Source organism: Elephas maximus, chromosome 22 (assembly GCF_024166365.1).
Source record: "Elephas maximus indicus isolate mEleMax1 chromosome 22, mEleMax1 primary haplotype, whole genome shotgun sequence".
Taxonomy (NCBI): Eukaryota; Metazoa; Chordata; class Mammalia; order Proboscidea; family Elephantidae; genus Elephas; species Elephas maximus.
In genome coordinates, this window is record NC_064840.1 from 27,300,362 (window position 1) to 27,314,807 (window position 14,446).

At 54.5% G+C, this 14,446-nt stretch overlaps 3 protein-coding genes across 13 annotated transcripts in view; 1 reads left to right on the plus strand and 2 right to left on the minus strand.

The window, feature by feature from the left end:
- The window catches only part of EWSR1 (EWS RNA binding protein 1), a 32,255-nt gene extending 27,164 nt beyond the window's left edge, over positions 1–5,091 (minus strand). For all 4 annotated transcript variants that reach the window (XM_049865609.1, XM_049865607.1, XM_049865610.1 and 1 more), the window contains exons 1-3: positions 5,031–5,091; positions 1,120–1,156; positions 930–981 (exon numbers count right to left, since the gene is read on the minus strand). In XM_049865609.1, coding sequence (XP_049721566.1) covers positions 930–981; positions 1,120–1,156; positions 5,031–5,043 — 102 coding nt within the window. In that variant the 5' untranslated portion in view covers positions 5,044–5,091. The remainder of the gene's footprint in view (positions 1–929; positions 982–1,119; positions 1,157–5,030) is intronic.
- A 121-nt stretch (positions 5,092–5,212) lies between these two features.
- On the plus strand, positions 5,213–12,269 carry RHBDD3 (rhomboid domain containing 3). Of its 3 annotated transcripts, none has more exons than XM_049865620.1 (6): positions 5,213–5,294; positions 7,696–7,879; positions 9,963–10,346; positions 11,299–11,461; positions 11,540–11,854; positions 11,944–12,269. In XM_049865620.1, the coding sequence occupies exons 2-6, from the start codon at positions 7,732–7,734 to the stop codon at positions 12,179–12,181; spliced, it is 1,248 nt and encodes a 415-aa protein (XP_049721577.1). In that variant the 5' UTR covers positions 5,213–5,294; positions 7,696–7,731; the 3' UTR covers positions 12,182–12,269. The 3 variants fall into 3 exon arrangements, with proteins under 3 accessions (XP_049721577.1, XP_049721576.1, XP_049721578.1); XM_049865619.1 differs by lacking the exon at positions 5,213–5,294 and adding an exon at positions 5,474–5,626; XM_049865621.1 differs by lacking the exon at positions 5,213–5,294 and adding an exon at positions 5,474–5,626 and having other exon boundaries at positions 11,567–11,854.
- Positions 12,268–14,446, minus strand: part of EMID1 (EMI domain containing 1) — a 52,350-nt gene continuing 50,171 nt past the window's right edge. For 3 of the 6 annotated variants that reach the window (XM_049865617.1, XM_049865614.1, XM_049865611.1), the window contains one exon: positions 12,268–14,189. In XM_049865617.1, the coding sequence (XP_049721574.1) occupies positions 13,965–14,189 (225 nt within the window). In that variant the 3' untranslated portion in view covers positions 12,268–13,964. The remainder of the gene's footprint in view (positions 14,190–14,446) is intronic. The other 3 variants (XM_049865616.1, XM_049865612.1, XM_049865613.1) reach the window with 1 other exon arrangement.

Consider the following 14,446-nt stretch of genomic DNA (forward strand, 5'->3'; position numbering starts at 1 on the left):
CACAGGTATATAATTGCCAACACTTATAGTAGCACGGTTTCAGTAACTGGAAACAAATGTTAGCAAGACAAAATGAACAAAGAGAAAGAAAACAAAGACAGGACTAAAATTTGTCAATTTTGGAAACAAGCTTTTCAGCTTGATACAAACACTTTAAATATCACTTCAAAGAAAACAATCAGAACACTGTATGCCCTCTTAAGATTAGCACATCAAGAGTACTGCCTTTTGAACTTGGACATCAATAATACTTAAATCCAGGCAATGAATGAGCTGTTCTTTCAAACATTAGCATAATCATATCCTAGGTTTATCTAAATGACCAGTTATGTAAGATCTGCCAGAGATAACACATTCTGGCTGTCCTAGGTCCCCACGGCAGAGTTACTAGTATCCACCTAATGCCACAGGCCATTTCAGAATTCGACGTGATGTTGAGAACACTGGGAGGCTAACTCTAGAACCTGCTGGCCCAGGCTTTTAAACAGACTTGTGTACTGGAAAGAGCTCAGGAGCTCTGCAGCCACACAGCCATGGCTTTTAAAGTTGACCCTGCCACTTACTGTGCAGCCACCAGCAAATTACATAATCTTTATGTACTGCAATTTTCTTACCTGCAACATAGTCATAATATCATCTTAAACCTGTAGCACTGTTGGGATGATTAAATTAAATTAATTTAAACATAATAAAATATGCAGAAGCACCAAGCATGCAGCAGGGTACCACAGGTTTCACCTATGATGGCAGAATGAAATCCCTTGCACTCCCGCTGTGAAAGTTTAAATTCCTAGATATTTTATGATTATAAGCACATTACTATTTCACTTCTCTATTACCTAACTTTTGAAAATAATCCGTGCTATTTTAATAATCGATAAAAAATTTTACTTAGAGTCGCAGCTACATATAATTATCTTAAAGCATACCTGGGTGGTCTGTGCATATCCTTGAGTGGGCTGGGCGGTGTAAGCACTGTAGCTGTAAAAGAAATTAAATGCAAGAACTAAATATATAACATCCATATTCCATCACTACATCCTCTACATCTATAGGAGGCTCTACACTCTAAAAACAATAACCAACCACAGACAAAATACTGTCATAAGACTTACTTACCCCTGCTGGGCTGCAGCTTGGCTGTAGGTACTGTAATCTAGAGAAAACAAGGAGAGAAAATACATGAAAATGAGAAGAGAAAAAAGGGAAAGGAATTCAGACGGTAGGAAGACTGCTTCACAGATGTGCCTCTAATCTCTTGACACCAAACCAAAAGTAAGTCTGGGCCAGTTAAACTCAGAAAACTTAAGTCTGGTGCCAGCTAGCGAGGTCAAGATCAGGAGATCTGGCAAAGACACTTTGCATGTTCCGTGACCACAATGTCCCTCAACCACAGGCTGTCATTTCAAATACATGACCATCCGAAGACTCACAGAGAACAAGACTCACTAACAGGGTCAAAAGCGTCAATTTACCTTCATATAAAAAAGAAGGATGCGACAATATTTCAGTGTTTGATGTCAGACTAGTTCTATTCGTAGCTATACCTATCTCCTCAAAAACGAGCTTTTCTATCACTCCTTCACTTTATCAAGTCAGTCTAACGCTAAGTCCCTAGCAGGCCAACGACTGTGAAGTGAAATGGCAAAGGACAAGAGGACAGGCATCACAACCCAGTGTTTTCAAGGGTTTGCGGACTGTGTTGGGGCTACATTTGTGCAATAACTCAAAAGCTAGGTATATTATAAACCCCAGTGACACAGATTTAAGGCAGAATCCTGGAAACTGGCGAAGAGGGGAAGCATTTAATCTTTTTTGAATAATTTGGTTTTAGGTAAAACCACCTTATTTTTAAATACTCCAAGTGACTTTAATTTTTCAAAAAAAAAAATGCCACAAATTTTCTTCCCTTCTCTAAGTAAACCTTTCCACAATTTCCCATTTCATATGAAATTTAGAACATGTGTCAAAGAGGGACTAAACTCTGGTCCAACGAGGTGTCTACCAGTGGAAACAGAAAATAAAATGGTTGAGAAGTTTTCAGAGTACTACTGAAATAAACTTATATAAGCTCAGTTTATTTTAAAAAAAGAGCTGTTATTTTTTAAAAATTCTGCCCAATTCTTTCATCTTTCCTCTCTACTGTTTTATTCTGTGTTTGAAGATAGTACTGCCATTAGAACTGAACAAAAAGGTCCTTTTCTAATCAGAAAGTAGTCCCTCATCCAAAAACAATAGTTTATATTTCAGTTCTTCACCGAGTGGTTCTACCCTACTCTATCCAAAGCTGACCTCACAGCCCTGTCAACATTTTGCTAAACCCATCTCTTTAAGTTGGCTTATCTTTCTATCTCTCCATGCTTCACTTAGCCACTTTCTGTATGCCCTTAACTCTGAACCCTAAATCATCAAAATCAAATCAAATGCCCAAAGGCTATCGATAATACATTGCTTTGTTAAGACAACCTTAAGGCATTTGCAATAGCACAAATCACACTCTTTATGGGACATGAAAAAGTAAATGTGAACAACTTCCACGTGGCATTCACAAAATAAACATATCACCAACGAAGCATCTAAAATATTTCACTTCACATTTTGCTAATTTTTCTACGTTAGAAATTATTTTAAATCGCTGATACGTAAATTCAACGTTTGTAAGAGACCTTTTACACAACAGCAGTTATGTAAAACATAAAACTGGCAAAGCTGATAGGGAACAAATGATCTCAGATCAGTGTGAAACTAGAGGATTTAGCCCCATACTAGTGAGGCAGCTAGCATGCTTCATGAGAACTACTGTTTCATCTACCACACACAGAACTGTATGACCTCAAATATGCTTGCTACACTTACACCCTGGTCAGATTCTTTAGCAAGCAGGTGTATTTTGTTTTTAATCCCCAAATGTGCAGCTGAAGACTTCACTAAAAATACAGGACCGGCTGGGAAGGGGAAAGCGACTGTGATCCAGGGAGTTAGAGTGCTGGCAATGTTCTATTTCTTGATCTGGGAGTTTGTGTTTAATTCTTCGTTAAACTGGACATATGTTTGGGTACTTTTCTATATACCATATACATGGGGGAACATCTAAGATTACTCAAGACAGTAGCTAAACAATACTTTAGGGAGTTATTATCCAAACTGGAGAGATTCAAATATTCAGACTACATAATAAGTTATAGTCAATATAAGGCAACTCTGTGGTAGGCAATACGCTTTGCTGTAAGGTCAGCAGTTAAGGGCTCAAAAAGCCCTTTAAAGATCTAGCCTAACACCCTCATTTTGCAGGAAAGGAAACCAAGGTTGAGGTAAATTACATGACTCCCCCAAGACCCCCCCAGCCCAGTCTAATATTTTATGTACCTGCATAAACCACTACCGTAATTCTAATACAGTACAACGTGAATAAAGCTCAGTCTAATATTGCATGTATCTGCATAAACCATTACTGTAATTCTAATACAGTACAACGTGAATAACAACAGGATTTGAGCAAAACTGAAGAAGTAACATATCCAGCCACGCTGGCTCCTAAGGCTAAAGCCGTTGTTGCCCTTACAAAATTCAAACTGCAAGGAAGGGGAGGGAGGGTGGAAAGGCTATCTGTACTATGGCATTTCGGAGTCCTCCTCTGGGGGCACCTACAGCAACACTAGTCACCTGGTTACTAATCACAAAGTGGGGCAGCGCCAGAAACACATCCTTAAGTTGCTGGATCCCGGACTCTCCTCAAACTTAAACGCGAGAAGACCCACAGCTTTTCCTGTCTTTCCCTCTCATCTCCTCCCACTGCCTCTAGAAGGCAGGCCGCCTGAGAATCCCCCCAGACGCAAAAGTGCTGGCCCGTGCCACCAACCAACCGCCGGTGAGTGCACGAAGAGGCTGCCAACTGCAGGTGATCTGAAGACGACACTCTCTGGGAAATACTCCGTGCAGCAGAGACCACCTCATTCACCACATCCTGGAGTTCCCACGCTGGGCTTGCTTTCAAAGGCCTCGGTGCGTCTACCTTCCCTCTCCTCTATCAGCCCACGACTGAAACACGCCTGTCGCCCCTATGACTGCTTAAGGAGAATTCAAATGCCGGCTCGGGTCTTTTGTTCCTTTTAGGTCAAAGAGGCCAGAAATTTCTCATAGGAAGATCTCTGGCCTCGTGATCCAGGCAGGCCTTATTATACAACGGTTCTCCCTCGGCGTTGGCTGAAAAAGGGCCCAGGGAAGCGACTTACCGCTTTTAGGGAGGAGAGGTGGGGAAGTTACAAAAAAACGATGAAAATGAAGAAGGGAGGGAGCAGAGGCTTGGAGGCTCTGAATGGGGCTGAGGGGCATTCCGTCCACAGCCCAGTGCGGCCGAAGTTCGGCCTGCAGCCCGCGGAGGAGCTGGTCGGCGGCGCTGGACGCCTCCAGCCGCCCGGAGATCGAGGATGACGGGGCTCCAGCCCATAGGCCAAACGAGAGGCCGGCGCCCCTCGGCTCGCAAATCCGGGAAGCCTTTTTTGTCTGTTTGCTTTTTTTCCCCGGGCCTCTCCGAGGAGAAGAATCGCCCCTCAGGCTCGGGCCGCCTCCCGGGAAGAGAAGCGGGAATCAGTCACAGTGGCAGAGGGCCGGGGCAGTCACCCCCGCGGCCCGGGTTTCGGGGCTCCCCGCTCTAGGCCCGGCCAAGCCCCCCTCCCCCACGCGGAGCCAGGAGGCCGCAGGCCCCGCCCACGTGGCGGGCGGCCCGGCGCGCGGGGCCCGACTACCGCCACACAATGGAGGCCTCGGCGGGTCTCGCGCGCCCCCGCAGCCGCGCGCCGCCGCGAGCTCCCCACGCGCCAGGAGCGCCGGAAGGTTCCAGAACCGGCCTGCCCGGTGGGGGGAGGGGAGAGGAGCGGAGCGCGGGCACCCGAGCCCATCCGGCCGTGAAGAGTACCTCAAACCCCTCTCCACAGCTCCACTCGGTCGCCCCGGTTGCCCCCAGAGATGAGCGGTCCCCCGTTTGGGCGTCCCAACCGTCGCCACCGCGACCGCGGTTCCACCACACTCACCCGTGGACGCCATTTTCTCTCCTTCCTCCTCGTTCTCTCAACGTCCGTCTCCCTCTCGCTTTCCCCCTAGGCCCCGCACTGCGCAGGCGCGAGGTCCGCAACCTCGGGCGCTACCATCGGGCCAGGCCACGGGGGTGGGATAAGGAGGGATGAACCATCACTTTCTCGTCGTTTGCGCCCGCAACTCTTGTCCCAATCCTCTCTAAAGGGTGCTGGCTGCGAAGACGCGCGGACAAAATAGCACCGAAGGGGCTAGAGCGGCCGGTGAGTGGGTCTCAGTGTCAAACCGAAAGATTCTCAAGAAGCCAGGCTGTTAGTAATGGTTACGTCCGCTGGCTCTAGGGACCGTCTCTGAAGAGTCTACCCTGGAGGAAACGGAGGCCGGCGGGAGGGCTGGGGGAAGGGACCGGGGCCTAGAACAACTGCTGACTAATCGGCAGGCAGCGGGGAAGGGGCAGCGCAGCGGCCGGTCGGGGTCACGCGCCCGCGTGTGTGCGGATTAGGCTCGGGAGTCTGGGCCTCGGTGGGGGGTTAAAGGCCCGACTGCCAACTGGGGTCGCGCTCGGCCTCCCGGGGGTGGGGGGGCCGCACTCGCAGTGAGTACCTCAGACACGTGGCCCCGCGGCGGGGGAGGGGGCCGAGGCCGGTCAGTAGGGTGGGAGGTCCCGAACGCTGCGCCCGGCTCCGAGAACCCCCTCCCCCTGCCCCATAACGGTCGAGGTTGAGAAGGCTCATTAATCACCTGTTATCCAATAACCTGGTTTTTACAGCAGGGGAAACTGAGGTCCAAGGAGGTTGGGTACTTTGCCCAAAGTCACAAAGCTGAGTCCGACCCAGACCCAGAGATCCCCCCAACTTTTCACCACCCGGGAAGAAGCTCCCCTGCCTTTGTCTTCCCATTCTATCTTTCTAGTTTCCCAGTAAGGTACACAGGGCCTGATGGTGCACCACCCCATTTTGTAGATGAAGAAACTGAGGCCCAGAGGGTTCAAGTCCTAGTTCTGGGTGTCCTTGGGTAGGCAGGTCCTTCACGCTCCCTACAGTGCCTTGGGAGGGAGTAGTTGTGAGGGTGCAGGAAGAGGCTTGCAGTGGACCTTTGGCTGCAGACCCAGCCTCGTGGCAAAGCTGGTACCTGCAGGCCTTCCTAGAAGGGACCTCAGCAATGGCTCAGCACAGTGGGGGGCTGGGCTCACCCCAAATCCCTCGGTGGAACCAGAGCCAAGCTAGTGTCTTTCAGCAAGCACACTATGCACCTGCTGTGTGCTAGGAACACCCTGGGAAGCTTGGGGATGAGTAAGAGAAGCCCTTCCATGAGCTCAAACCACCTGCCTTAGAAGACAGACAGGCTAAGCTGAGCTTGTAATAAAGGATAAAATCTGTTGGTAAGAGGAAGGGCCAAAGGAGACATTTGAGCTGGGTTTCAAAGGGTAAATAGGAGTTTGCCTGTTGGAGGATGGAGGGAAGGACACTGCAGGCAGGGGAGCTTTCTACATTTTTCCTACTGGAAACTGGCAAGTGGGTTTTGATGCTAAGGTTGCCCTCGGCAAGGGAGCAGATGAGGCAGCCTTCTTGTCTCTCTGGGGTCCTACTTCCTGCCCTATGGGAGACTGGAGGCCCAGCCTGTATGACAAGCTGGGTAGCAGAGGGGAGAACAGGGGAGAGAAAGTCTTGCCTTGTGGAGGCAGGGAATGGACATGGTTGAGGGCCAGGGCTAAGACCAGCCAGGCCAGAACAGGGAGTCTGTTGGTGTCTATATCTGCCTTCCACAATTAGCGGGGATGGCCATGGTTTATTGAGTAGGAGCTGCAGACCAGGCCCTGCCTTAGCCCATACCTTCTTATCATCTTGTGAGGAAAAGGTTTTCTTAATCCCCATTTTACAGATGAGGAAGGAGAGGCTCAGAGGTTGGGAAGCTTGCCCAGGGACATGCAGCAGGAAGAGGCAGAGCAGGAAATCTCCGGGGGGGGGGGGGGGCGCGGGGGTTGGACAAGAGGGGTGGTGATAGGGCCCAGGTAAGAAGAGAGTGGGTGGCTCTGACCACTGGCACTTTGTATGTGTGAATGGGAAGGTGACTCCTGTTGCCCCTCCTCCAGCCCCCTGCCCCACCCCCTCCCCAATCCGTTTGTCTATTGGCTGGCCCATTTTGCAGACTCTTCCTTGCAACTCCTGCCTCTGTCAAGGGCATCCTAGGTCAGCCTGGCTGGGCCAGATGGCCTGGAGCTCAAAGGCTGGGCACAGTGGAAGGGAGGAAGGGAGCTGGCCAACTAGGGAGCTGGCCTGAGGGAAGGGAGGCCAGAGGAGGGCTGGAGATGGTTCTGAATTTGCTCTGGGGCACTGCACCCCTCTTTCTGGGAGCCCAGGGCCCCAATTCAACTTCCCTAGGCCTATGCCTCCCACCCCCAGACCCTTTTTCGGGGCCATCAGGGCTCAGGGCCCTTTGGGCCTGGCCCCTGCCATCCTTACACATGGACAGGCAGGATGGTAGAATGGCTAAGCACATGGGTTAGGGTCCAAGCTCTGCCATGGCTAAGCTGCTTGGCTTGCCTCTTCAGCCTCAGTTTCCACTTCTGTAAAATGGGGCTGTTGTTGGCAGGGTGGGTGAGAGGGAGTCAATGAAATAAAGGCTGTGACAGTAACCATTGCTATTATTCTCCTTTACCCTCAGCACACAGCCCCAGGACCACTCTTGACCACTCTCAACATGCATGCCAGGGGCCCCCCTGGCCCACTGTCCCCGGCCCTGCCTCTCACCTCTTCCACTTTGATGCTGCTGATGAGTGGCCTGTGGCTGGTCGGGGCCGGCCCCAGCCTCACCCTGGTCCCGGAACTGCTGCTGGAACCCTGGCAGGGTGAGGGCCACGTGGGGCTTGGAGGAGGCAGGAGACTTGCAGTGGGGCCGAGACCAGTCACTTGCCTTCTCTGGGCCTGTTTCGTCACCTGCAAACTAGGGGTCATATTAGCAGTTACTCTTTTATTGAACACAGTTGGATGGAGTTGCTCAAGCAGATTCCCGAGTGACTGTATTACACAAAACAATTTGATAAGCACCTATCCATCCATTCATTCATTCAATAAATATTCATCAAGTACCTACTACATATTACACATGGTTCTCAGTGAAGGGGATGCAACAACGAACAAAACAAAGGCCTTGCTCTCACGGTGCTGTCGATCTGGAAGGGGAGACCCATGAAAAAGTGACTGCCTAGTAGGTCAGGTACTGATACGCGCTGAGAAGCAGGTGACCAGAGTGGGGGGTAGAGAGTGATAGGGTGGTTCTGGAGGGTCTTTGTGATACGCGCTGAGAAGCAGGTGACCAGAGTAGGGGGTAGAGAGTGATAGGGTGGTTCTGGAGGGTCTTTGTGAGAGGGTGACATGGGGCAGAGCCCTGCAGAGACTGAGGGCGCCTGCTGGCCATACAGAGATCCCAGGAAGAGCATTCTAGGCGGGGGGACAGCAGAGTAAAGGCCCTGCGGTCAGAGAATGTTGGTGTCCTTGTGGGGCTGCAAGGAGGCCAGAATAGTGGGAGTAGAGTGACTGGGGGGATGTAGGGTCTTGAGGACTTTGGCTTTGAGTGCGGTGGGGGCCTTGGAGGGCTGTGAGCAGAGCAGTGACATGATCCGACTTGGGTTTTGATAGCCCCTCACTGCCCTACCCCCTGGCTGGGGAATAGACTGAAGGGGGTTAGGGGTGGAAGCCAGGAGCCCGGTGAGGAGGTCACAGCAAAGATCCTGGTACGAGATGATGGCCTGGACTGCGAGGCAGGGATGGCCATGGGACAGGGTGACTTTTCAGGTACATTTCGAGGACAGAGCTGACGGGCTTGGAAGCTGGTTTGAATGTTGGGGCCTGAGCAACTGGAAGGAGCCTGGAGGGAGCAGGTTTTCTGGAGAATAGAGAGTTTGGTTCTGGACATGTGAAGTGTGACAGGCCGATTAGACACCCCTGAGGCAGAGAGCGAACTGGCTTTTGGGTGTGAGTTGGATGTCTGGGTCGGAGGCAGAAATTCAGAAGGCGTCAATGTATCTGTGGCATTCGAAGCCTAGAATGGATGGGGTGGCCAAGGGGTGAGGGTAGAGATCCAGATGGCTCCTGGCATTGGTGGCAGTCATTGGTGACCCTGACAAGGGTGACTTCGGAGAACAGGGACAAGGGAGGCCAGGAGAGGTGGTGGAAGCAGAGAGGGGAGGCGGTTCTTTAGCGGTTTTGCTCTAAAGGGGAGCAGAGAGATGGGCAGTGGCTGGAGAAGGGGAGGCCTGCAGGGTGTTTGGGAGGTGACCGGAACACTCCAGAGAGAGGGGAAGTCAGCACTGCAGGTGAGAGGGACCTAGTTGGGAGGGGACCCAGTGCCCTGGAGAAGGCCATCCTTGGATGGGAGCATGCCCAGCTCATCCCCCAGCAAGAAGGGAGGACAGAGGGCCAGCAGGGTGGGCTGGAAGATTGTGGGTGGGAGCTCTTTTCTGATGGCTTCCCTTTCACAGTGAAATGTTAGGTCTTCAGCTGAGCATGTTTTCCAATAATAACAACAGCTACAATTTACATTTGAGGAAACCAAATGATGCTCAGAGAGGTAAAGTGACTTGTCCAAGGTCACACAGCTGGGGAGGGGGGAGGGTCCAGGATTGAAGCAGACAGTTTTATCAGAGCCCACATGATGGATTCAGTAAACGTGTATGCAAAGCACCTTCACGGTGCCTGGGGCGTAATCAGGACTCAGCAATGGTTGCCCTGTTGTATACAGCAGGAGCGTGGCCATATCGGTCCTTGGTCCTCTCCTCATTAACTGATGGCCGTGGGCAGACTCTGGCTCCTGGAAGGGAGGTTGGCTCAGCGGGTGGCCCTGGTGGAGGGTAACCCACAACCTGGCACAGCTGGGGCAGCCTTGGAGGTTGGGGCTGTTAGCCCAGCGCCTAAGCCCCTTCTCTCTCCCAGCGCACCGGCTGCTGACCTACGCCCTGGGCCACACTGCCCTGCCAGGCCTGCTCCTAAGCCTGCTGCTCCTGGCCACGCTGGGCTGGCAGCAGGAGCGCCACCTGGGCACCCTGCGGTTCCTGCATGCTTCGGCCCTGCTTGCCCTGGCTGCTGGGCTGCTGGCCGTGCTGCTAGGGGCCCTTGGGGTGCCCAGTGTGGCTGGTGGCTGTGGATACATGCCCGTCCACCTGGCCATGCTGGCGAGGGAGGGTCGACGCCCCGGACGGCCCCGAGGGACACTGCCACCGTGGCTGCTGCCCTGGTTGCTTCTGAGCCTGACCCCGCTGCTCAGCTCTGAGCCGCCCTTTCTGCAGCTCCTCTGTGGCCTCCTTGCCGGCCTGGCCTGTATCCTTTGCCTGGGACCCAGAGCCTGTGGGAGCTGTGGATTCTGTAGCCTGGGGAGGAAGTGGCACAATAGGGGTCAGGCCCAAGCAATGCTAGGATGCAGTGCACACACATTCTAGAAGTATCTCCGAGTCCTCTGTCCCGGGCTTTGGGCTGGGGATTGGGAGCGCATGGCCAGGTGGAAGAGCCAGTTATTATTTGGAGATCTCTGTGGGGAGCTCAGGAGGGCTGGGGCCGCCTAAAGAGGCACTAACCTGGACCTGAGATCAGGGGAGCTCCCCAGAGGTGGTGGCTAAGCTGAGACATGCAGGGTGAGGGGCTTAGGTGAAGAAAAATGAAAAAGGAGTGCCCAGCAGAGGGCTCAGTAAGGGCAAAAGCTGGTGTGAGGGCAGGCATGGGGCTCTCTGGGAGCTGAAAGGGGAACCCCTTGTGGCCTGTGGTGGCTTTTGCTCCAAAGATGCTTAAAGTCTGTTCCGGGAAGAAGGTGCAACAGTGGGCTTAGGCTGACCCCTGGGATCATTCCCATTTTCAGGGGAGGAGCCTGTTTAGCTCTATCAGTTGCCCAGGATTGTCTGAATCCTGGAGGGGGAGTGGGTTGGCCTAGCTGAGGGCAAGCGGGGGTTGCCTCGGCAGGGCCTCCTCCTGGACCTGAGCAGACACGGCTTTGGGGACGGTGCGAGTCGGGGTGGCTGAAGGTGGGGGATGGGATGAGCCCAGGTTTGGTGGGAGGCAGATCTAGCTCCTCTCACCGGCAGAGTAACTTTGGGCAGGTCCCTTGGCCTCTCTGAGCCCTCACCGCTAACTGGGGTGACAACACATACTTGCAGAGGACAAGTGAGGATACATGAAGGAATGCCCGTCACACACCTAGAACAGGGTCTGGCATGTGGTGTGGGCTTACCCCCAGCTGACTTGATTTGCCTTCACCAGCCGCCCTGCTCTGGGCAGACAGACGCCGCGGGGGCCTTCCAGTGGCTAGAACTCTCGGAGCTACGGGTACAAGCGCTGCAGGAGGGCATCGTGTGCAGGGTCTTGGCTGGGTGCTGGCCGCTGAGGCTTCTTCCTGCCCCAGGCAGCCTGCCTGAACTGCCTGTCACCCATCCTCCTGGATCGAGGTGAGGCTGCCTAGCAGGAGGGTGACACTGAGGATGCCAGCACTGATGGTGGAAGCTGTGGCTGTGGCTGGCTGTCAGGCTCCTCTTCTGCTTCTGCTCCTCCAGGCCTCCTGCGCCTGGACCTCCTTACATGGCCTCCCCTAGCCTCTGGCTCCACAGTGAAGCCTCAGCCCTGCTCCCATCAGGCCTGGGGCCTGTGCAGCCCACCTGGGAGGGCTCCTCAGAGGTAGGCCTGGCCTGGGCCGGGCCCAGCTTCCCCCTGGGGACCCCACTGTGGGCGGCCCTGGAAGAGCAGATGCTGCAGGAGGGGCTCCAAGCCTCCCTTCTGGAGGGGCCCGCCCAGCGGCCCCAAAGCCCACTATGGCTGCCCAAGTCCTCCGTCTCCTCTCTGCGGTAAGGCAGGTGGGTAGGGGGCGGGACCCCCTGGTGTGTGTGGGGAAGGCCCTGACACTCTCTCTCTGCGTACCACCCCCCCACCCCAGGTTGCAGCAGCTGGAGCGCATGGGCTTCCCCACAGAGCAGGCGGTGGTGGCACTGGCAGCCACAGGCCGTGTTGAAGGTGCTGTGTCACTGCTGGTCGACGGGCAGGTGGGGGCTGAGGCCCTGGTCACAGAGGGGAAGGGCCAGCCTGCCCACCCCGAGGGCCCTGGCCCCCCTAGCCCAGGCAGAAGGCAGAGCACCGGTGGGCCCTCGGGCGACAAGAGGCCTGGTCCTGTGTAACGAACCCGAGCCCTGGCTCTGTGGACTGAGGGTCACTCTGCCCTGGCACTTGTTTAGAATAAAAACCAGTTTTTCAACCTGGACCTCCTTGGGGGCAATGATGTGTCTGACTCTGTGTTGGCATCAGGGGAATGAATGAATGAATGAGCAGTGGATGAATGACTGCTGGAGAGCAGCTTCCTGGCTCCTGAGACAAAGAACTCCCCAAACGGCTCCTACCTTGGCCCTGTGCAGTGCTTTCTTCCTCTCACTGCTGGCCTTTGCCGGGCTGGAGCCTCTGTCAAGGAGCAGTCCTCCTTGCGCTCCTTCATTCCTCACCTCCCAGCTAATTTCTACTTCCAGGAAGCTGTCATGGATTCTGCAGGAATGTCTTCCCTTGAATGCCCAGGGCTGATTTAGCTTTGTCTCTTGGGGCCTGGCCCAGAGTGGGCTCAGTGGCTGGTGGACACAGGGGCAGGAAGCGAGGGGGTGTGGTGTGGTGGGGAAGGGGCTTCCCTAGCCCTGAAGAAGCAGCCACTCCCTCCTGGCCAGCTCCAGTCCTTGCCCTTGTGTAGCGGGGTATAGATAGAGCAGAGGGCCTGAGTTTGCTGGTGGGCTGATGTGTGGGTGGGGTGACTTGAAGGGGGGCCTGGGAAGTGGGCTTCAGGGAGGCGGCTATGCAGAGACCTGCCTGTCCTGGAGCAGGTCTATGCTTTGGCCACCTATGGGGGTTGTACCCCAGGCCAGGGCCCGAGAGGAAGGCTGGAGAGACAAGAGAGCACCCCTGCTATTGTTCACCTGTAAGGGGCTAGGAACAGGTTGGGAAACCTCTTCTTCAAAACCTGAGGGTGGCACCATCAGTCCCATTTTACAGATGAGGAAACTGAGGGTCAGAGAGGAGAAGCCACGTGGCACCCAGTCTAGAAGCCGCCCTGAGGTCTGTGGCAGCTCCTGTATCTGGTCAGGGCAGCTCCTTCCTTCCTGGCTTGCTTTATTTGGAGAATGGGCCTCTCAGTAAGTCGTCCCGAAGCTTTAGCCACTGTTGGATATGTGGCCTGGGCTTGGGGGTGACCTGAGCCTCTCCCTGCTCACCTACCCCTACGCCCCCAGCCCCCCTCAGGTAGGGAGTGAAAGCCACCGAGACGCTGGCAGGGGATCCTGACCCTGCCCTTTTACCCCCTATCTAAGCATACACGGAAACCAGGCTGGGAGGGGGCATCAGGCTGGGGGCCTTTATTGGCCAGGGCATATCTACCTCCTGTCGCAAGCATTCATGGGAGCAGGTGGCCCGTCCCTCTCCATACCCCCACCCCCACCCCCACCTGGGACACTTGGGAAGGACTGGAGGCTCAGGGGGCAGAACTGAGGCAAGAAGGCCCTAACCCTCCAGTCAGGCCAGGGACAGCCTGACCTCAGGGTCGGGAACCCAGCACCAGAAAACATGGACAGGAGGGGCGCAGGTGGGCTCCCGAGGCTTGGCTGGGGATGAGGGGGGTGAGACTTCATTCCTGCCCCAGCATTCCTTTGTATGCTAAGGGCCAGGCAGAGCCAGAGCTCCAGACTGCCTTAGGGCCTGCAGGCCTGGATGCTCAGGCAGCTGGTGAGAAGAAGCCCTGCCCCTGGCACCCCCTCCTGCAGGCCAACATCACCCCGTTTTACAGAGGGCAACTGAGACCCAGGGCCCTGAAGGAGGCCTCACCTCATACCTGGGCTGCCCCTTCCCTCTCAGGCCTCAGCTCCTGCTCAGTCTCACATGTGGCAACCACGCGAGGCGCTGGGGCAGAGACCTGCCTGCCCCAAAGGCCTAGATGGCAGAAGGGATCCTGAGGACATCAATAAATACGGACGGGTGGTTCCTGGAGGGGGCTAGCCGGTCCTGCCCTGAGGGGCCGCCACTGCCCTCAGCCTCTCTTGTTCTGGCTCCTGGGGGCCACGATCCGGTAGTTGGCTGCATGTCCTCCCCTCTTGCCCCGCAGGAGGCTGGGGGTGCCTGTGCCAGCAGGGCCTGCCCCAGACCCCAACTCTGGTTCTGCCGGAGGGAAGGAAAGAGGCAGTGTTAGTGAGGTCCAAGCAGGGCACCCACCTCCCCTTGGCCCTCTGGGGGGTGGTGAGACCAGACACCCTCTGCCAAGGGCACTCCACCCTGGTGTCCAGATGGCAGAGCTGTGGGAAAGAAGGAAGTCTGCAGATTGGTTAGTATCCCCCTCCCTGGGGTTATCAGTCCCATAACCCAGTGAGAACACTCAGGGCCTCTGCTTGAAAGGACCTACCACATTTATGAAATGT

Coding starts and splice junctions, on each gene's coding strand:
- RHBDD3 (XM_049865620.1), top strand. CDS start 7,732: ATGCATGCCAGGGGCCCCCCTGGCCCACTGTCCCCGGCCCTGCCTCTC. Junction 11,462..11,539: donor ACCCATCCTCCTGGATCGAG/GTGAGGCTGCCT, acceptor GCTGGCTGTCAG/GCTCCTCTTCTGCTTCTGCT. Junction 11,855..11,943: donor TCCTCCGTCTCCTCTCTGCG/GTAAGGCAGGTG, acceptor CCCCCACCCCAG/GTTGCAGCAGCTGGAGCGCA.